Source organism: Hibiscus syriacus, unplaced genomic scaffold, assembly GCF_006381635.1.
Source record: "Hibiscus syriacus cultivar Baekdansim isolate YM2019G1 unplaced genomic scaffold, ASM638163v2 tig00117002_pilon, whole genome shotgun sequence".
In the NCBI taxonomy this organism is placed as follows: Eukaryota; Viridiplantae; Streptophyta; class Magnoliopsida; order Malvales; family Malvaceae; genus Hibiscus; species Hibiscus syriacus.
Window position 1 is genome coordinate 60,167 of NW_024063518.1, and position 21,478 is coordinate 81,644.

Consider the following 21,478-nt stretch of genomic DNA (forward strand, 5'->3'; position numbering starts at 1 on the left):
ATATTTGTTTTTTCAAATGAAAAGTAGAGGAAATAATGTGTAGTTATGCGATAAGGTATCTTAGTATACGATTAAAATAAGATGTTACTAATTTTATTATTATTTTAAATAATAAAATTGGTAAAACATAATCAATAACATTATTATTTTGATCGATTATAATTATTTATAGAATTAAATTCGGTAAAAAAATAATAATGTTTCTCGGTAAAGCGCTAAGTTATCGCCTTCTTCGGCAGTCTGCTGAAACCTCACAATACAAGCTCAGTTTCACCAACTCCTCACGCAACACCAGCTACCGTCTGTCTAATAAGGAACCCATGGCCGGTAATCTCTATCAATAGGACCCTCAATCGGCCGCTGAAAAAGCGGTTTCCGTTATCAGATTTGGTACGACTTGTCCAAGGATATCAGGCTTTCGGCTTGCTTGCCGGGGCCTTCTGGCTCGAGATTGACCGAACTTGACTCGGCAGCTAGTTGGTACCTGGTTTTTCCTGGTGGGTTGTTGTAAAAAATGTCCCCAGTTCGATTAAATGTGATAAAGGCGAGCGCACCAGATTTCGTTCTGATGTTCTTTCCTTTAGTCAGGTAATCTTTACTACAATTTGATTTGGTGATGATGGAAAGGAAAATTCCATTAGTTTTCGAAAGAGCTCTTATTACCATTGTTTTCTTGTTTATTATGTGCCTTTCCTAGTTCTCCTCCTCCCTGGCTTTGTTATTTTAAAGTTGTTTTGCATAAACTAAGGGCTGACAGGTGTTTGCAATTTTCATATAATTTAGATTTTTTTATTAATAATTTATTTTCATCCATAAATTTTACAATTAAACTTGTCGTCGGACCTTTTACTAAAAAGAAATAATGAATGCCAAGCATTAAACAAGCCCGGGGTCTAGGTCTGTTTTTCTTTAGGCTTTTCAGGATCTCTGTGTGGCTTTCTTTGTGTTTTAACTTTAGGGTCATCTTGTGCTAGATGTCGGAAAAGTTCAACCAGGATCTATCATTATCCGGCAATATTCCGTCGGGCTTATTCAACGCCATGTTTGATTTGAAGGGCTGATGACAGAAGGACGCCACTTCCGCAAAAATCTTGCCCTGGATGGTTTGTTCCTAACGCTGTACAGTATTGAGTTGGAAAGAACAAACATAACTTTGTCCGAGCGTGTGAAACAAGTGTTGCCTACTACATGGGACCATGATATCAAATAGCGTTCCGAAAACGTGATAGCGGCCGTGATATTACGGTCGCACCATCGTCTGAAATCGGTTTTTATAATTTTTAAGGTGGGTCACGGATTCACACCGTTCTCGGTCAATTGCGTCCGTAATTTAACGAGAAACGGACAATTGCGTCGATAACAGGACACAACAACCGTTATTCAACTGTGATTTTCCATATATTCAGAAAAACCCATTGCTGATCTCAACGGAGATTTGCCTCTCCTAGTTCTACTTGAAGAACTATCCTTTTTCACATCTTTTTGTAAAGCTCAGTTGTCGATTTCGCAACATAGATATCTCGTTGTCCAGTAAATCAATCGGCACCAAGACGACGGTCACGTCGCGAGGTAACTACAAGCCTGCAAGACGACTAACTTCACTGTTGACGAGTTTTGACGTGATCAATGGCGTGGTTATGGAAGAAGAGAAGCAACACACAAAGTTTAAAGGAAGGAAAAAAAAAGAGAAATAGATGAAACACGCGGCCGTTTGATTAAAAGCAAGGAAAGAAAAAAAAAAGAGTGAAACAACATTCACTTCGGGAGAAATAGGGTTAGAATTCTTGATACAATAAAAATGGGTAATTCACATAATAAGTGCATGTATTCTCTAGGATTCTCTTAAAATGGCCAACACTTTTGCTTCTTTTACAAAATAGTCATCAAAATTTCTAGAAGTTTCAATCTAGTGACTCGACATGCAGCTTTGCTTTATCTCGATTCACTGCACTATCGGTCGTGAGATCACCGCCTGCAGAAGTCGCGACAGATAACCCCAACTACGTGGAAATATTCTGGAGTTACCGATTCTAGTGTTTTTGTTATACTTTTATTTAGGTTTATGCCTTTATATTTTAATTTAATACAATTTAATTCATCTATTTTATAATAAGTAAGTTCAAATAGTTAATATAGTTCATTATTCAAATTAAAATATTTACTTCATCTTTTCGTTTAGAAAATATTTTAAAAAGCATTAAAAATGATTCCTTATAATTATAATTATTTTTATTATGTTTTAAGATAAGTTGTGCAAAATTTAAAAAAATTCACGACCGCGCCGCGATGTCATCCGTTATGTCCGCAATCGCGATAAACGCGACGCGACCGAAAACGTGACCACGAACACTGTTTAAAACCCTGCATGGGAACCTGCTGCCATTGCTGAGTAAGTCAATTATAAAAGAGCTTGTGCAAAGCAATTGCACTTACAACTTTAGTGCTCTCACCGGCGTCAACTGTGGGTGTTCATATTGATATTCTTTGCTAAATCGATACCAATTTTGTTTTTTTCCCAGGTTCATTGAAAAATATGGTACTCATGTTGTTGTTGGGGCTAAAATGGGAGGTAAAGATGTTATACACGTAAAACAATTACAAAATTCAAATCTTCAGCCAAATGAAGTGCAGAAAACTTTAAAGCAGTTGGCTGATGAGAGATTTTCAGAAAACATAGGAACTCCTCGATTCCCGGAAAAACCAAAGGTATATTTAATCTTTAAAATCCGAATGAATTGTGCATGCTGATTAGGGGAGAGTAATCGGTTTATTCGGTCGGCTTTTTTCCTCTAAACTGACTTAACCAAACATAATATTAAAAACTGAACCGGCTGAAATTGCCAGTTAGTTTACATTCTATGGTAGACAAAACTATTGTTATTAGATAATTGTCAGGGAATGTCCACCATGCACTGTATCTCTAAAATTTTCTTGGCAAGAAGTAATTGAGGTAAGATAATGCCACATAAGCAACAGAAGGATTGCAATTCAAATTAATTATTACTCAACATATTACATATTAGTCCGTGAAAGAGCACCATCATTGGGGCTTCGAAAATACCTTTTTTTGCCTTTTCTTTTCTAACTTTTCTTTCATTGATTGCTTTAGCAAGAACCTTGTATGCCTTTGGAACTTCAACGGGTGCTCGCTGGATCAATTAGGCCACCTGTTGTTGCTTGCTCAAAGAATAATGTAAGTTTCTATTTAACTGTTGTTTATGAATTGCACCTGTAAAGGAACAAACTGCTTTCAGTAGAGGTGACTCCATTTGATTTTTGTACTTTGCAGGACACTATGAATATCTATATTCGAAGGGGAGGCATTGATTTTGGTCAAAGTCATAGCCAGTGGCTATCGATAATATCGCAATCACCAAATGTTATATCGATGGCCATTGTGCTTTTTACTTCTCTACTAAGCAGTGCTCGGGGAAAAGGATTTTTAAGCCATGCAGTGAACTTGTACCTACGATATGAGTTTGCATCATTGTTATGCTGTCAAATTGCTCTTTTTCAAGGCAAAATGTCTTGGTGGCATTATGCACGAGTGATTTATGCAAACTGGATCTTCCCTTGTCAATTGGGATTTAGATCATTCCCATATTAACACTTCGAAAATGAATTTATTTGATTTCGAATTGCAGTTTCGTACTTTGGCACTTTGTACTAATTACAAGTCTTGTAAAAGATGAGATTGTTTATTCTTCTCGAAGATCTATAATAAATTAAAATGGTTTCCTTTTGAGTGAAAGTTTGTATATACGAGAGATCATTGCTTTCACAAATCAATATTACCTTTTTTGTTATATGGTGCACTGATTTTCGCCTCTAATGATTGATGATATCATGCAGATAAACCACCGATAGAGGAACTCCATTTATTTCTAGAATTTCAATTACCTTGACAATGGGCTCCCATATACTGCGATCTGCCTCTCGGTCTCAAGCGCAGAAAACAAGCATCCCCTTCACTCCAGTTCACTTTTATGGGGCCTAAGCTTTATGTTAATACTGCAAGGGTAAAATTTTGCCGATCACATTTTTACTTTTCTAGATACAGTATTGATATTTATATTGTTAATTGACATGTCGTTTTATTTTAATCTGTCATCTAAGCTTCTGAACTTGTCGATAAAGTGATGTCTTCGTTAACTCAAATTATGACTTGAATGCTTTCCCTCTTTAGCAACGCAAAGTTATCCTGTTAGAGAACGATGTCGACAGACCTTCGCATCTAATTTAGGAAATATTGCCTTCATGATGTCACTGGATGATTGCCATGATTAAAATGCATCGCAGAACTCATGCATGTGATGTGATTATTCTCATTTGACCAATTCCCAAGTTCCAAATCTTCTATTGCAGGTTGATACCGGAAATCGACCTGAGACAGGTATACGCCTATTCTTGGAGGGTAAGAAAGTGACCATCTAGCAATCCATCTTCAGCATCTCTCAACTCTCCCTAAAGCCCTGCAGCTCTCAGATGATCACAGCTATGAGTTGATCGATGAGCCAGAACGTGGGTACTTGGAACCCGTCAAGTGGAGCATATTCTCACATGTATGCAACGCCCCTGTACACTGCATTGAATCCCACTTTGATGATACAGCTCCTATAGTGACCAAAGCTTGGTTCGAGGTAAAGGTGGTAGGGATGAGGAAAGTTCTGTTCCTGAGGCTTGGGTTCTCCATGGTGGCCTCCGCTAGGATCCGCAGATCAGAATGGGACGGACCCTCAACACAGTCACGGAAATCCGGAGTCTTCTCAATGTTGATCAGCACAAGGTTCAGTTCAGGACTGAATCCAAACGAGAAACCAACTAAAGTGGACTTAAATTCAGCAGTTTTTCCAGGTGGTCCCCACCTTCACCACCAAAAGCACCCAAAATGACAAACTTCGTAGACACAAAGGAGATGGTTAGAGGAGCTGAGGACACACCTGGATATTGGGTGGTTACTGGAGCCAAACATTTTGTAGAAGGTGGCAGAATCTCAATTAAAGCTAAGTATTCATTACTATCAATAATGTCAGAAGAAAGCATGATGTTGATGTGAGGAAAAATACCCATTATTTGTACTGCTCTGAAAACTAAACGTGAGCATGTACTGTTACACCCTTTTATTTGAAATTACCTTGAATAGGCAGGCACAAGCCCCGTTCTTCTGAATTCTGCTTGAAGGTTTCTAGTTCTACTAAGCAAACTTTAATGCACTTGCCTGGAGACAAATTTATAAATGAATACGAATGCAGTGTTTTCAGGGCAAAGTAACACCCAATAAATGCTTATTATTGGACATGTTCTTGAAGCTATCGATTATGAATTAAATTAACCAATCAATGATAAATTTAATAAAAAAAAATGACTATGAATATCTGACTAAACAATAATATTAATGGTCAATTATTGATGGACAGATTATAATTATTGATTAAAAATATTATCTTATAATAAAAATTCTTTGAAAAATTATACCACATAATAAAAATTCTTTGAAAAATTAACTAAATCATTAATGAAAGGGCGAAACAATATTTTTCAGTATTGTGAAATTATTTCGTTATAAGACGAATCCATGGGGAAAAAGTGGCTTCAATCTTTCAAAAGTAGCTAAAACGCCATCGTATTGGTCATGGGAGAAAAATAGGAACGGTTCAATTTCTGTTCCACATATAGGGCTTTCCCATTTCTCATCCTTCCCCAGGCTCTGTAAAGGATAAAGAAAAGCAGAAAACAGAGGAGAGGAGAACAACATTTGAATCAATGGCGACGACAGGGCAGCAGCAGCAACAAAATAGAACAATAGAGAAGAGGAAGCCAGTGTTTGTGAAAGTAGATCAGCTAAAACCAGGGACCAATGGCCACACCTTAATCGCCAAGGTACTGTCCTCAAACACGGTCCTTCAAAAGGGTCGAACCCCTTCTCGAAATCTCCGTCAAACCCGCATCGCTGAGTGCCTTGTTGGAGACGAGACCGGTACTATCCTCTTCACTGCCCGTAATGATCAAGGTCCTTTTTTCTAACACCTTTTTTTATTTCTTTAAAAGTTTTCTGCTGTACCGATCTGATCTTAGTTCTCTCAAAAGGGTGCATTTTATTTCATCCTTCAATTCAAAAGCTTTGATCTTTCCTTTGTTTTTTTTTGGTTGGCTTTGCATATATGTATACAGCGCATTTCAGAAGCTTTTATTTATATTTCTCTTTTGTTTTGTTAGTGTTAGGGTGGATTTGATAAAATCTAGGATCTAACTATCAATGATTTTACATGAACCAAGTTTCCTGACTAAATCCTTGATTTGTGGAATAAACCTCAAGCAAGGTGAACTAAATTCTTACTCTATTTATTGTGATTGAATCGATTCTCCATTCAAATCCTTAATTGCCACATGCTCACGATTGCAAAAATTGGCGTTCAAATCGTTAAATGTGACTGAATAAACCAGATATTGGATTTAATTTCCATTTAAATCCTTCATGTTTTTGGTAATGCATTTGGTATTCTCATTATCAACATTTTGAATCTACTTAGTCTAAACAACATAATGATGCTTGAATCATTTTTCAGTTGACTTGATGAAGCCTGGTGACACTGTCATTTTTCGTAATGCAAAGATTGATATGTTTAAGGGTTCTATGAGGCTGGCAGTTGACAAATGGGGCCTTGTTGAGGTCACCGACACTGCAAACTTTGTTGTTAAAGAAGATAACAATCTATCTCTTGTGGAGTATGAGTTGGTTAGTGTAGTTGATGAATGATAGAGATTACATGGACCTAAGCTGCTAGATGCTCGAAGGAGGTCTTATGAGTTGGCCTGATGATAATCGTTTACTCTTCATAATGTTGCTGAGATGCTATTGTGGTACAATTTTCAGTGTGGTGTTGGGTACTTGGGCTTGGTATACAAATCTTGCTGGTAGCTGGTCTTCTGCTTTATAATTTTTAACATCTAATAGTCTAGTTTAAGTACTAGTCGAGCATGTAGAAGACTGTATCTTTCTTGTGATTGAATTGCATCTGGAAATTTAAGCGTTGATACTAAAATCTTTCTATATCAAGCTCGTTGTTCTTCGTTACTTTAAAAGTTTTATCAAGGCTCGTTTGTTCTTCCTCGAATATTTGCTTCAAAGCTTTCCCAGACTAACCATGAATAGAGGGCCAAACCGTTGCCTTGACTACTGACCCCTCTGTAACTGAGATTCGGGATCTATCTTGGTTCATGGTGTACGGTAGCATGTATTGATTCAGTACAAAACCAGGAAGATGGTTTTTGCCAAGCAAGAACGTAGCTGGGCTCTTTATCTTTCAGTATTTGCTTGAAATCAATGTTGAACTTAATGATATTAAAACAAAAAATAACATTCAAATTTCGAATTTGTCAAACTCGACATTAATTTGATAGTGCTGTTGGAAGGTTACAAACAACGTTAATGACTAATTTATGAATATCCAGGAGGAGAAAAGAATTTAATAGAAGATTGGAATCAATCCACTCGCTTTGACTTCATCTTGTTTCTAGAGATCTTTAGTAGGGCGCCTAGTATGAGAGGAATGCAGATTCCCTGAGATGTATCTGCACTGTGTTTTCTGGATGCATACCGGCAGTTGCAGGCACCTCTTACCGGTAACTGCCTATTGCTTTGATGGGTATGGATTGTGTTTTGTAAATATAATGGTCCTCCCTCATCTGCTCCATGTCCGATTAGCTTCCCTAGAGATACACTGCTATCCTGGAAAAATGAAGCCGAGGACTGGCCATGGAAGATCATATATATTGGTAAATATTTATATATATTCGTTGCAAGGGATTGGAATTAGTCAGGTTTTCCCCCCTTAAACTGATGTGATTACAAGGTAGTATATATTCATTGCAAGGGATTGGAATTACCTCGATGTCAAGGTTAGAAGAGGAGAATGAGGAGAAGCTGCTTGAAGGAATGTGCAAAGAATATGGTTCCACCGCTGGAGCAGCACCCTGGTATCGTTCTTGTAACCCAAGCCTCATGGTCATTATTTGTAGCCCAAGTGGCCACCCATTGGACGTCTCACGATTCTGGGGATATTAATCAATTCAACATTTAGCTCTCAAATGTGCATTGTTTATCGTTCTCAAATATAATAGCAAATCATAACTTCGAATTGATTATCATGGGCAAGGATTTAGTTTTTTTGTGTGGCAAAAATGGGTAAAATTGAAAGAGATTGAACAAGGGAAGTTTGTTAAAAAGCCATGTGGGGGATGGATGGCAATGTTGGCAGGTAAGACCTTGGCACAATTGAAAAGTTTAAAACACTCGAAAATTTTTGACATTTTACTGCCTGAAATTTTTGACATTTTACTGCCTGATTTTCCTGCTTAAATGTCAGTTTCACCTTCGTTTTTTTTGGGGGGGGGGGGGGAGAAAAGTCAGTTTCACCTTCAAACACAAGCTAAAAGACCGTCCCATTCTGATGAAACAAAGTAACTATTTAAGATCCCATGAAGATTTCTCACCCGTTCTCTTACATCAAACACCAACAGTTCTAACTGCGGCATTTGACATATGATGCTGTAAGAATATCAAAAAGCATGGATTAAATTCTAAGAGGCACCGACCATGAATTTCTTCTAACGACGCCGTTTCCACTCTCTACTTTCATATAAGTTCTTCCAGAAAGGAATACTGTCGGCGGAAATCACGGATCAGTACTAACCAGAGACGGGCACTGAGATAAAACCTCATGAATCAGTATGAGAAAAAAGTCCTGAAAAAACACTTTTATATCTCCAAAGTGACACTTCGAAAAAGTTTCAAATTTTAGATTGCTCTTATCCCTATCTCTTTCTAGTAAACAGCAGAAATTGAAGTAACGGTGGTTTACTGCTACTACAAGAGCGGTGACATTCAGCATTACCAGAGACCAAAATCTCGTTACTTTCTGTTCCCAACCACACAGGATATAAGCAAGAACCCAAGAAAAATAAGGAAACAGATTCTTGAACAATCGGAACAAAAATTCATGAAAAATTGCGCACGCATGATCAACAGAAAGAAAGCACATAAGAAGAAGAATGCTTATTACCTCAGCGGCCATGGCTTGAGCTCTCGAATAGCAAGAGAGAAAAAAGAATAATTGGAATCAAAATGGCACTGAATAAATGAAGATGAAGATCACAAAATATAATGGCAACCTGGAATACAAAATCCCTGTGACCGACTGTTAAGATGGTTAATAAGAGCGCCTGGTCTTGGATTGGCTCATCTGAGAGTTTCTTCCTTAAACAAGGAAATATTAATGAAATGGACCCCAGGGGAGATGTGTTTCAGCTTTGCAAATCACATGAGAGACTTGATTAATATAAGCCAAATTTTCTACTTCATTATCTTAATTTGGTCACATAATCACATCTGTTTAGTCATTAATAACAACATTTTAACCATTAACTTACCGCCATACTTCAAAAATCTCTTTCCATTTATCTATGGACAGGCAAAGGGGTTGGTAATATTGCATACCGTTAGGTATTAATCAGTAATCATGAATAGTAATTTGCCAGCAGTACTTCCCCCACGCACTAAAGAAACAGGACTCATGTCAGGGAAATTAGACGAAGATGTGAACTCAACTCCGTTTTTCTGCTAAATGAGTGTTGAAACTAAACCAGCATTCAGAATATTGCAGGAAGCAAGAAAATCAGTGATATTAGCCTGTTGGGACACTATTCTAGTATTTCCTTATTGGGGTTTTCATTTTCAAAATTTATTTTAATTTCTTTCCTTTCAAAAGTAATGAAATGTGGTGTTTCAGTATGCCATGAAGTTCATCACATAAATGGAGTCATCATACTAATTAAAAAAAAGCTAGACAACAAAAAGAAAATGGGATTCTTGTTGGCTTGTCTATTCACAACTCCTCACTCATTTTCTATTTGATCTGTACTACTCTGTTCAGCTTTCCCTCGAATCGGAACAACTGCATTTTGGAAGGAACCTAAACCATTAAATAGCAAAATTTGTTGAAATGATTCTTACTTGTTAACCAAATTTTTAAGCCAGGCATTGATTGATCAGTTTCCTTGAAATTTAAGTCCAGGGGGTTTGGTTTAGAAGTAAATGGAAGGCATTGCTGACAGGTGAAACTTAAAGAGAAACAGGTCTTGACGGGAACACGAGACCAAAAGAAAGCTGTGGTTTCATATTTCAGGGGAAAGTTTATATTCTGCAAAACTGACTTAAAAGCACAGAATAATTTGGAGTTAAAAAGTTGAAATCAATCAATGTTTTGGTTGTTAGAATCATTAACTTCACAACCTCTATTATTTCTTTCTTCATTTGTCATTTAACTTTCACGTTATTGAGACTTCAGCTCAGAATTTTCAGGCATTGATATGGATTATGAGATGAATTTAAAACTCCACTATTTTCGTTTGCTTTTCAGTACTTTGTTACCCTGACTGCATGACGTCAATCATCTTCGGCGTTAATGAAAGGACCATTGTTTTTCTGGTTGTAGAGAGACTGTTAGAAAAATTGGATTGCATGGGGGAATTGAAGGCGTTTTACATGCTGTCTTAAGTGTTGAAGGACCGTCGTTTTACAATAAGGGAAAAACGAAGAAAGTAACATACTATATCAAAAATCTATTGCTATTGTGACACATTGAAACATATTACCAATTTCATGTCCAATAAAGTAATTAAAAATGAAATATGAAAATGAAGAAAATCTCAAATGTAGGGTGAACTAAGCATAAAAATGGATGTTGTTAGGAAATAGGAACATTAAGAAGAAAATATATAATAAATGTATTGTATTAAATTATGGACTGAAGTTCAAGATTTACACGATTTAAAGAATCAATGGGTACTGGTCCTGGTGGACTACTGGAGCCTGGGTCGAGTCTATGCCTGGCAATTTGGGCCATTCTTTATATTTGTCCGATTGCTTTAATTTTATTAATGATCTCCGATCAAAGAAAACTTGAATGGTAAATTTATCCGCTTCGCTTTCTGGCATTACAGCTCCAACTTAAAGAAATGTACCTACCTACACATTCTTCTGGTAGGGCACCCCTTGTCATCTTTAGATGGGTTCGCCCCCAACTTTCTATCAACATGTTCATTTTGTTAAGGGTCTGAAACTAACCCTAACAATTATCTTTACTGTTATGAACATTCCACACCGACATATGAGTTCATATACATATATTATAAGTCAAAAAGACAGATGATCCCTAAAGGCTAGAGCTTGAGAACACTAATAAAGTTGGACAAAAGAGATAAAAAGCCCAATTTATACCCGTCATTCAGGGAGATGACAAACCAATTGAAATTTTAATTAAAAACCATGAACAAAAAATATTTGAGAATAGACCAAGACACCTGCAGTTTTATTATGCTGAGTGGGTTTGCATTTACCTATTAGTGCAAATAGTGATTAATTACTTGAAAGTGCTCAGCTGTTTACCTCAAAGCATAAGGGAGGAGGGGGCTATTTGTATCATCACAAGGAAGTGGTACACAACTATAGCCAGCTATACACTTTCCTTGGTTTATGGCTGTTGGAATTCGTTTTAATCCATGTAGGGATCACCCACACTTGATTAAACTAGCTGTATAAAAGACGCCATGTATTTGTTGTTCCATTATCATGAAGGTTTAAGCTTTTGAATCTTATTTTTGTTTGATAAAGTTAAGAAGGGAAAAAATGAACATAACTCATTCCAACCTTGAGCATTTCATAGCAACGGAACTATAACCAGAAAAAAAATACATCACAAGAAAATGACAGCAAGACTCGGTAAATAAAATTTTATCTTCTTCATTGTTTTTGCTAATTAATTACCATACTTGACATCTAATTAAAGCCAGTGCTTGTATTGCATGGTGATCTTCACCAATCATACATCAAATTTAGAGCAGTATGCGGCAGCTGATCAGGGATCGAACTCTTCCTCGGTATCCTCGAAGTCCTCTTGGTTCTGGTTGTATCTTCCCATGTTGTTGTAACGATTCTCATTGAACTCGTTCCTCGAAGCAACTACCCTTGAGTTCTGAAACTGGTTTGGGTAATAGTTCTCGCTCTTGATGTCATAGTAGTACTTTCCATTCTCGAAGTATCTAGTGTCGCTTATGCCTTGTCTCTCACCGTTGTTGCTATTGTAGTTGTTGTTCTGGTTTTTCTTGGTGCTCCATCGTTTCTCAGTGAAGCTGGCCTCGCCCAAGTTTTGCTTCTCAGTGGACTCGTAGGCGTTCTTGTTGTAGTAGTAAGTTTTTTTGTTGTTGGAGCCGGTTTCGGGAATGCTGTTGTAGGGTTCATCGGGATGGTATTTAACAGGGGTGACATAGGGTTCGTATGTTTCTTTTGTGGTGAAACTGGGCTCGCCTGCGCCTGTCTCGTGCCCGTAAAGGCCATAACCATTTTGGGTTTCGGGAACAAACCTTGGCTCTTGCTCTTCTGTCTTTTGGGTGGTCTCGGTCCCATGCTCTTGCTCTCTTGTTGTCTTCGTTGTCTCTTTCTCATTGGTGCTAACCCTTGGGATTTTGCTGAAGAATTCCCTGGCATGGATCTGCATGGCGAAGAAGGCAAAGAGGAAGAGCATAGAGATGAGTTTTCGTGAGGAAGACATGGCAGCAGCTAATGTTTCGCGTTAACTTGTGTGTGATGAGAAATTGCGATGATACCAAGTGTTTATATAGGAAGAAGGGACAAACTTCAGTTCTTTTTTTTTTTCCTGGATTGTAAAAAGAAATCAACTCAATTAGGTGCAAATGGGATGGGGCGGTGATGATTGTGGTCCCTTCGCACGAGACACTGCTTTAGCAAAAGAGGAACATTTCCTTTGTGTTTTGTTGTTAATGATATTTATTCCTTTTTCTAATGATCCCATTTCCCCCTACTCTGGTAAACATGTCTCTCGAGATTTCCTCTCTTTAAAGTCCCCGGACCCATCCCCTTCTTTAAAGTCCCCACCCATGCCTAGATATGTTTCTTTCACATTTTTTATGAACTTCATCTCTATTTTCACAACTCTTATACGTGTTAGTGTGCATTGTTCTAGAATGAGTCGGTTGATTAGTTGGCATCTCACTGTTAGTTTGTTAGAATTAATTAAGGCAGTTGGTTAACAGTTGAGATTGCTAAAGCTTCCACTAGAGTTTCTAGAACTACTTCTATCAATTGTATAAATATAGCTCTTTGTGATTGAGAAGATATATCACATAATGAAGTGAATTCAGTAATCTTGTTTTCCTGTTTTGTTATTCCTTCTTGCCTCTGTTGAGTATCTCAGTGAAACTATAACATGGTATCATTCGCCACGATCCGGAGTATCATGCTATCCGCTGCTCGGTATTTCTTTCCTTTTACTTTGCGTGATGCGTGGAAGCTTGGTTCTTCTTGGTAGTTGCAACTCTTGGAGCATTGTGAGTAGGTGGTAAGGTGTTTTCTACTCAACTTCTTGTTGATTTCTTGCTAGTTACCTTCCTATGGCCTCCTCTTTGGCTAGTTTAACAGTTCAACATATTCCTAAGCATGATATTGTGAAATTGTCTGAAATTACCTATCTCTTGTGGAAACATCAAGTAATGTTGATTATTGATGGATATGGATTGTTGAAATATGTGTCTAATGATGCTTCTGCTCCGAGTGAGACTGTTGTGAACGAGTCAAGACAGGAAGAAGAAAATCCCGCTTTTGTGGTTTATAGGCAACAAGATAAATTGTTAGCCTCTTGGCTCCTAACCACAGTAAGTACGGAAGTCCTTTCTCATCTCACTGGTTTGACATCCACACTCACCATTTGGAGTTCCATCACAAGACTGTTTGGTGCAAGGCCTAGTGCGAAGGTGATTGCTCTTCGACATAGTCTTCATTCGCAAAGAAAGGCTGGCTCAACAGTTAGCGAATATCTAGCCAAGGTAAAATCCATTTGCGACATGCTCAATGCTGCAGAGAGTTTAGTAACTGAACAAGAACACGTCAGTGTTCTCTTAGCTAGATTATCCATGGAATTTGAGTCTGTCATTGCTATAGCTTCGCGTGATTCGTTGTTGTTAGATGTTTTAACCGAAATGCTTCTTGACTGTGAAGCTCGACAGAAATTTTTTCTATGTGAGAGTGCATCTGTTAATATGGCAACTCGCTCTGATGATAAGGACTCTCAAGAATCGAGTTCCATGGCTGGTAATATCCAGTCTCAATCTAATCCAGTAAGGAGTCAACAAAGTGATAGCTTCCGTGGTAGAGGCCGTGGTTGTTTTAATAATTCTAATCGACCTCAGTGTCAACTGTGTGGAAATTTGGTCATGTGGTTCAGAAGTTCTATCACAGGTTTGATCGTGAGTACACCGGGGTAGGTGACTCCTCTGTGTCAGTTAATAATGGATCGAAACACCGTGGTCGTTTTAATAATTCTAATCGACCTCAGTGTCAACTGTGTGGAAAATTTGGTCATGTGGTTCAGAAGTTCTATCACAGGTTTGATCGTGAGTACACCGGGGTAGTTGACTCCTCTGTGTCAGTTAATAATGGGTCGAAACAGTCTCGCAGTGTCTCGGATGACAAACAACAGACTACTGCTAGCATTCACGCATATGGGCACTCGATGAGTCCTGTGTTCCCTCAATCTCCTGTGTTTTTTTACCATCCTATTGCTAACTCATTTTTTCCCAGTGTGCAGCCGTTTGGATCAGTGCCCTATTATCAAGGTGGTCACATGTTCTCTTCTCAGGTCCCGTATCTGGTGTCAATGGCTCCTATGAATACAGTTTCTGGTGATTTTTTCTCTAGCCCCAGTACTGGAAAGAACCCTTTCAGTTCTTCAATGTCCTCCTCACCAACGGCCTTTGTATCCACAATACCCTCTGGTAATGTTTCCACCAACACGGCTAACACGATATGGTATCCGGATACAGGAGCAACACACCACGTCACCAATGATCTATCTGTGTTTAACTCTGGAACTACTTACACAGGTAAAGATACATTGCTCATGGGAAATGGAGAGGGTGTTAAGATCTCTCATATAGGACAGTCAAGTTTACTAAGCAATTCGAAGCCCTTGCTATTACAAAATATGTTGCATGTGCCGAGTATAAAGAAGAACTTGTTGTTTGTGTCACATTTCACGCGTGACAATAAGGTTTTTATCGAATTTCACCCATTTGAATGTTTTGTGAAGGACATGAAAACTCAGGAGGTTATGTTGAAAGGGAGGCTCACACCTGATGGACTATATCAACTACTGCCACACACTACGAGGGACAAAAGCTGGCAGTTGAACCACATCTCGAAAGCGTCCAACTCACTAGAGTTGTGGCATAAGCACCTGGGTCACTCCTCGATAGCTGCTGTTGAGCTGTAATGAAGGCGTGTAAAATTGTCCCTAGTGAAAATAAATTGTCTCGTGTTTGTACAACTTGCTTACAAAGCAAAGCTCATAAACTTCCGTTTTGTACGTCTTTAACTGAGTATAATAAACCATTTCAGTTGGTTGTCTCAGATGTATGGGGTCCAGCTCCAACTATTTCTGCTGATGGGTTTACTTACTATGTCTCTTTCATTGATGTTTACAGTCGGCACACTTGGATTTATCTGCTTAAAAGGAAATCTGAAGTTATGCAGTGCTTTCTTAGTTTTTTCAAGATGATTGAAGTTCAGTTTGACTCTAAAATTAAAGTCCTACAGACTGATGGAGGTGGAGAATATCAAGCCCTTAAAAGCTGGTTTCTTGCAAATGGTGTTCAGCAGAGGATCTCGTGTCCGAGTACCTCTGAACAGAATGGGAAAGCAGAAAGGAAGCATAGACACGTTGTCGAGATGGGTTAGCTTTGCTAGCTAGGGCAGCACTACCTTTAAAGTTCTGGAGTCATGCTTTTGTGTCAGCAGTACACTTGATAAATCGGCTGCCAACTGAAGTGTTGAATGGAAAATCACCCTTTGAGGTTCTTTATCAACAAGTTCCTGATTATTCAATGATTAAAGTCTTTGGGTGTGCTTGTTTTCCTCTTTTGAGGTCGTTTAATCAACACAAGCTTGATTTCAGGTCGAAACGATATGTATTTCTTGGTTATAGCTCGTCATACAAAGGGTATAAATGTTTAGATGAGAATGGGAGAATTTTAATGTCACGACATGTTGTGTTCGATGAAGAAGTGTTCCTTTATTATAAAGAAAAGTCAGTTGTTCAAGGTCGTGGTAACACGAGTCCCTCGGTCACCGTTTTACCTATAATACAGTCAACTGAAGGTTCAGATCAGACTGTCAACGTAACATCAAATTTAGCCCGTGACTATGAACAGCATCCTACATCATCACCGGCTGTTGCTGCTGTAGGGGACAATGTGCATACAAGTGATGTATTAATAGCATCTACTCAGGAAGTTGATCCAGGACAGTTTGATTTTTCTGCATCAAGTAGTAATGCTGTTGGAAATGAGCTAGGACTCTGTGAAGGGTCACAATCTGATGGAGAACAGTTTGGTGTAGAGCAATATAACGTTCATCCTATGATAACCCGAAGTAAGAGTGGAATTCGGAAACCTAAAGTTTTTCAAGTGGCCTGCTCTGATAAAGAGCCAAGGACGATTCGAGAAGCTATGAACAGTCTGGAATGGAAAGCTGCAGCTCAAGTCGAATACGATGCTCTAGTAAAATAACACTTGGATACTTGTTTCTCTCCCAAGTGGTAGGAAACCAGTAAGCTGCAAATGGATTTTTAAAATTAAGAGGAATGCTGACGGTTCCATAGCAAGGCACAAAGCTCGACTTGTGGCCAAGGGTTTTCTACAATAGCCAGGAGTTGATTACCATGAAGTTTTCAGTCCCGTGGTTAAACCAGCAACTGTACGGGTTGTTTTGTCACTTGCATTATCAAAAGGGTGGTCGTTAAGGTAAGTTGATGTCAATAATGCCTTTCTAAGTGGAGACTTAGTTGAGGACGTGTATATGGTGCAACCCCCAGGCTATGAGAAATGTAATGGTAACGTGGTCTGCAAACTCAACAAAGCCATCTACGGATTGAAGCAGGCTTCTCGAGCGTGGTTCGATAAGCTCAAGCAGTATTTGCAGGATCAAAGGTTTGTCTTGTCAAGGTCGAATGCCTCTCTTTTTGTCAGGGAAACTGCTGGCAACATTATGTATCTGTTAGTATATGTCGATGATATTATTATAACTGGAAGTTGTGAACAAGAAGTACAGGATGTGATTAATAAACTTAATGGTCAATTTGCTTTAAAAGATCTGGGGGGTTTGAATTTTTTTCTGGGAATCGAGGTATGTCGAACAGGTGGTGAAATCGTTCTAAGCCAGCAGAAGTATATACATGATCTCCTGTGCAAGAGTGGCCTCGAAGATGCTAAAGGACTCCCTATACCTATGGTTACGGGTTGCAAATTGACTGCTGATATCGGGTCACCGATTGAGGATGCTACACAGTATCGGAGTATAGTCGGTGCGCTGCAGTACGTTGTTATTACTCGTCCCGATGTTGCTTTTGCAGTAAATAGAGTATGCCAATTCATGCAATCTCCGCGTGATGTTCATCTTCAGGCGGTAAAGCGCATACTAAGATACTTACAGGCCACTGTCGACTTTGGTCTTCGGTTTTCAGCATCACCTCTCTTGTCTTTGACAGGATTTGCAGATGCAAATTGGGGAACATATGCAGATGACAGACGTTCGACCTCCGGTTACTGCATCTACTTTGCCGGGAATTTAGTCTCCTGGGGCTCTCGTAAACAGCAGGTGGTAGCTCTCTCCACTGCTGAAGCTGAGTATCGCAGTGTGGCGTGTACTGCTGCTGAGATAGCATGGCTTGAGTCTCTCTTGAGTGAACTTCGTGTGACTGTCCATGGTAAACCTATTTTGTGGTGTGATAATTCTAGTGCTGTTGCAGTGTGTGCGAATCCAATTCTTCATTCCAAATTCAAACATTTTGAGCTTGATCTGTTTTTTGTTAGAGAGATGGTGGTTGTTGGAAAACTCTCTATTCAGGAGGTTCCTGCCTTTGAACAAGTAGCTGATATTCTAACTAAGCCACTGTCTGCTCCTATGTTTCTCAAACATCGACAGCGGCTGCTTGTGTCTCAAGTTCCAGGGAAGTCTCACGTCTCAAGGGTTGAAGAGTAGACAAGTAGAGTCTGCAGTACGGGGAGTAATGATGCGTGATGCTGTGTATACCTCGGTCTCGCGTAGAGATGGTTTCTTGAACAAGGAGGTGGTTGTAGCAGGGGGAATGCTAGTGTGCATTATCTTGGTCTCGTGGAGTTGTTTTCTTAAACAAAGAGGTGATTGCAGCAGGGGGAATGTTAGTGTGCATTGTTCTAGAATGAGTCGGTTGATTAGTTGGCATCTCACTATTAGTTTGTTAGAATTAGTTAAGGCAGTTGGTTAACAGTTGAGACTGCTAAAGCTTCCACTAGAGTTTCTAGAACTACTTCTATCAATTGTATAAATATAGCTCTTTGTGATTGAGAAGAAATATCACATAATGAAGTGAATTCAGTAATCTTGTTTTCCTGTTTTGTTATTCCTTCTTGCCTCTGTTGAGTATCTCAGTGAAACTATAACAATACGACATTCTACCTTTGCAAAAACTGGTGTGCAATGTGTTGATGAATTTTTTTATTTTAAAAACTATAACATCTTAATTATATAATTTTACTCGATTAAAGACTTTAACTTTTATAACCAAACCAGCAGACATATACTTGGTACCAATATAAATGCATCCAACTTCCTCCTTAGTCAGTTTGTGTCGTAATCTAAACATAAAATGGAAGATCAATGTAGACAATCTCAAATCAAGTCCACATCTCTAACCGAAAATGGTTCTTCTGCTCTCATGTTTTAGCATATGAAGAGAGTGACAATACAAGGGCAGAAAAATGAAATTTAGATTTACATAACATCAAATATGATCCTTTAAAAAATAATTGTTTTCCATAAATATATGAATTGAAAGCTTCATAATATTGTTGGGGTTGCGACATCATGATGATGATAGTTTTGATGTATGCATCCCCTTTATTGTAATTGAATGTTGGTCGCCAAATGTGTTCGATGAACGATAGGTGCAAATAACAAAGGAATTATTATAATTAGAAATGCTTTAGTGTCAACGTTAGTGTTTGACCGGTCGATTGAATATTTTTCTTTTGTTGTTGGCTTTCTCTTTCCCTTTTCCTTGGATTAAGTGAAGATTAGTTGCTTGATTAACGGTGGGGATTGGGGAAGCATTCAGTCGTCCAAGGACTGTATCGATCCGGGAACCAAATCCTACACAATTTGAAAGAAAAAAGCATAAAAAATATAATATGAGTTGAACAGAAAAGAAAAGGCAGAATCCAAAGTTACGAGTGATAACTTTTTTGAAAGTAGAGTGATTGTTAGTGTTGTGAAGTAGGTAGAAGCCGTGGAAACAGCATAAGGTAGATTTTAAAATTTAAAATCTGAATGACGTGGTGGTAAAGTCGAGGGCAGATTTACTAAATTATATAGGGTTGATTTTCGGGTAGTGCAGTTGGAGTTTGGTCGGTCATATCTCCAGAAAATTCATGTGGATTTTTTGAAAGCACAAGGGGAATGCTTAGACGTTACCCGATATTATAGTTGATGATTTGGGCGGGATGATTAATGAATGAAACAGGTGGGTCATGGACTTTACTCACTTGGCCCTGGAAGGTAAATTCTTGATTAAGCGAACTGAATTATAACCCTTTATTGCTACTGTTTTTGGTGGGTTCAATAACCCTTTATTGTTGCTACTTCTGCATTAGTTCCAAGTTCTAGTCGATGGTTGGTTGGGGCCTTAATTCAGATTTAATACGGTAAACAACAGTGTTGTTGAGAACAATGTCCAGGGTAAACAAGATGACCCAACGTTGACAAAAAAGGCAATAAAACATAAGGATCTAGTGGTTAATATACGACAATGAGTAACGAAAGTAGTCGCTCATCTTTGAGAGGAAATGGATTGAAGAAAAGCAGAGAGAACAAGAAGAAATCGGGAACCAAAATCGGAATCCAAGGATTGATATCGCTTCCTAGGCGTTTCCTCCGCATCCTCTACCTAACATACTCCCTCTTCTGGGCATCACCCCACAGAGCTTCATCCACACCCTTGGCCAGTATCAGTGGTGGGAACTGCCTGTAAGGGCACTTGAACCTCCATGAAGACCCAATCTTGAGACCCTTTAGAGGAAAAGAGAGAATCCCCATTCCAGGTGGAGTTGGTTTTATTGCAGAGAAATTGGGGGGGGGGGAGGGAATCCCAGTTGAGGAACCATGGGATTTGCGTGGAGAGGTGGTGAGGTCGTGGGGCATGTTAGGATGTTTGTTAAAGCCTGGAGCTTTTGCTTCCATGAAGACGACTCCAACTTTGTCTTTTTCATTAATGGGTTATGACATGCACAATGGATTACACCTTGGGGAGGTGACAACTTTTTTAAGGACATTTAGCATTAGCAACGTCAAGCGCTTAAGACACCTCAGCATAGTGTCACTCCCTTCGAGCCTTAAATTCGAGAACGTGCTACCTTAGATGTTTTAGAACCACTTTTAAGCGTTTTATACCTAAGTTAGCTTAAAAATACTAAGCTAGAAGGTTTAGTACAATTAAGAAATACAAAAGAACTTGGGAAGAATATAGCTCACACAAACAAGAGTGAGTTAGGTGAATGCTCTTTGTATTCCACCAAATGAAATGAAAGTGAATTGAGTAAAAATAAAGTGAGGAAGATCTCTATTTATAGTTAAATCCCCTTACAATGGATTGTTAAGATCAATCTAGATCAATGGCCAAGATGAGCCTTATTAATTACAAATATTTCTATCTAAGGAAACTCAATCAAATTAGCATCCATACAAATCAATTAGTCTCATTCTTTCTTTTGATCGAAGATATCCTTGGATATGGAAAGATTCCTCCATAATCCTCTTTGATATGATATCATTCCCTGCCATATTTGTCAAGTTCTTGTGATCACCTTCTGATATGATATCATTTTCCATATTTACAGGTTTAATGTGAATGAACTCCTTAGCTTTTTCCACAGATTGAACTAAGTCTGATGGATTAATCACGTCCAACACCTTTTTGAGAACTTCTGTCCTGGTCTCAAGCGCACATATCTCGGGTCTAATCTCGTGACAATAGGAATTGCCTTATCGCCACCGTCACGTATATTATTCCACTTACCTTAATACACTTTTAGAGAGGATGAATCATGAATTAGTTCACGTCTTTAATTCACGAATTGTTATCAAAACCAAAGTGGTTAAACGTCAGGATTTTCCTGGAAATTTTTGGCCACTTCTGATAGATGGAAACTAAAATTAAGGTTATTAATTGTAATAATTATGAAAAATATATAGTAAGAGGCTTTGATTTGATATTTATTAAACCTAATATTTTTCCTAGATCAAGTAACCAAATGTAAGGTGCAAAGGTCACTAAGAAGTGCTTTTGTCTATATTTATTTATCTTTGAACACAAGA

At 38.4% G+C, this 21,478-nt stretch overlaps 3 protein-coding genes and 1 pseudogene across 5 annotated transcripts; 2 read left to right on the top strand and 2 right to left on the bottom strand.

Moving 5' to 3' along the window:
* Nucleotides 1-320: 320 nt before the first annotated feature.
* On the top strand, nt 321-5,056 carry LOC120194858 (annotated as a pseudogene).
* A 531-nt stretch (nt 5,057-5,587) lies between these two features.
* On the top strand, nt 5,588-7,041 carry LOC120194828 (uncharacterized protein At4g28440-like). Its single transcript, XM_039197013.1, has 2 exons — nt 5,588-6,010; nt 6,567-7,041. Exons 1-2 carry the CDS (start codon nt 5,764-5,766, stop codon nt 6,755-6,757), a joined length of 438 nt encoding a protein of 145 aa, XP_039052944.1. The 5' UTR covers nt 5,588-5,763; the 3' UTR covers nt 6,758-7,041.
* Nucleotides 7,042-7,337: 296 nt separating this feature from the next.
* On the bottom strand, nt 7,338-9,376 carry LOC120194829. The gene is made up of 3 exons (XM_039197014.1): nt 9,063-9,376; nt 7,888-8,052; nt 7,338-7,750 (listed from the first exon to the last, which is right to left on the bottom strand). Exons 1-3 carry the CDS (start codon nt 9,072-9,074, stop codon nt 7,484-7,486), a joined length of 444 nt encoding a protein of 147 aa, XP_039052945.1. The 5' UTR covers nt 9,075-9,376; the 3' UTR covers nt 7,338-7,483.
* A 2,398-nt stretch (nt 9,377-11,774) lies between these two features.
* On the bottom strand, nt 11,775-12,693 carry LOC120194831 (protein E6-like). 3 transcript variants are annotated; one of them, XM_039197017.1, is made up of 2 exons: nt 12,469-12,690; nt 11,775-12,438 (listed from the first exon to the last, which is right to left on the bottom strand). In XM_039197017.1, the coding sequence occupies exons 1-2, from the start codon at nt 12,606-12,608 to the stop codon at nt 11,916-11,918; spliced, it is 663 nt and encodes a 220-aa protein (XP_039052948.1). In that variant the 5' UTR covers nt 12,609-12,690; the 3' UTR covers nt 11,775-11,915. The 3 variants fall into 3 exon arrangements, with proteins under 3 accessions (XP_039052948.1, XP_039052949.1, XP_039052947.1); XM_039197018.1 differs by having other exon boundaries at nt 11,775-12,435; nt 12,466-12,689; XM_039197016.1 differs by having other exon boundaries at nt 11,775-12,693.
* Nucleotides 12,694-21,478: the final 8,785 nt, after the last annotated feature.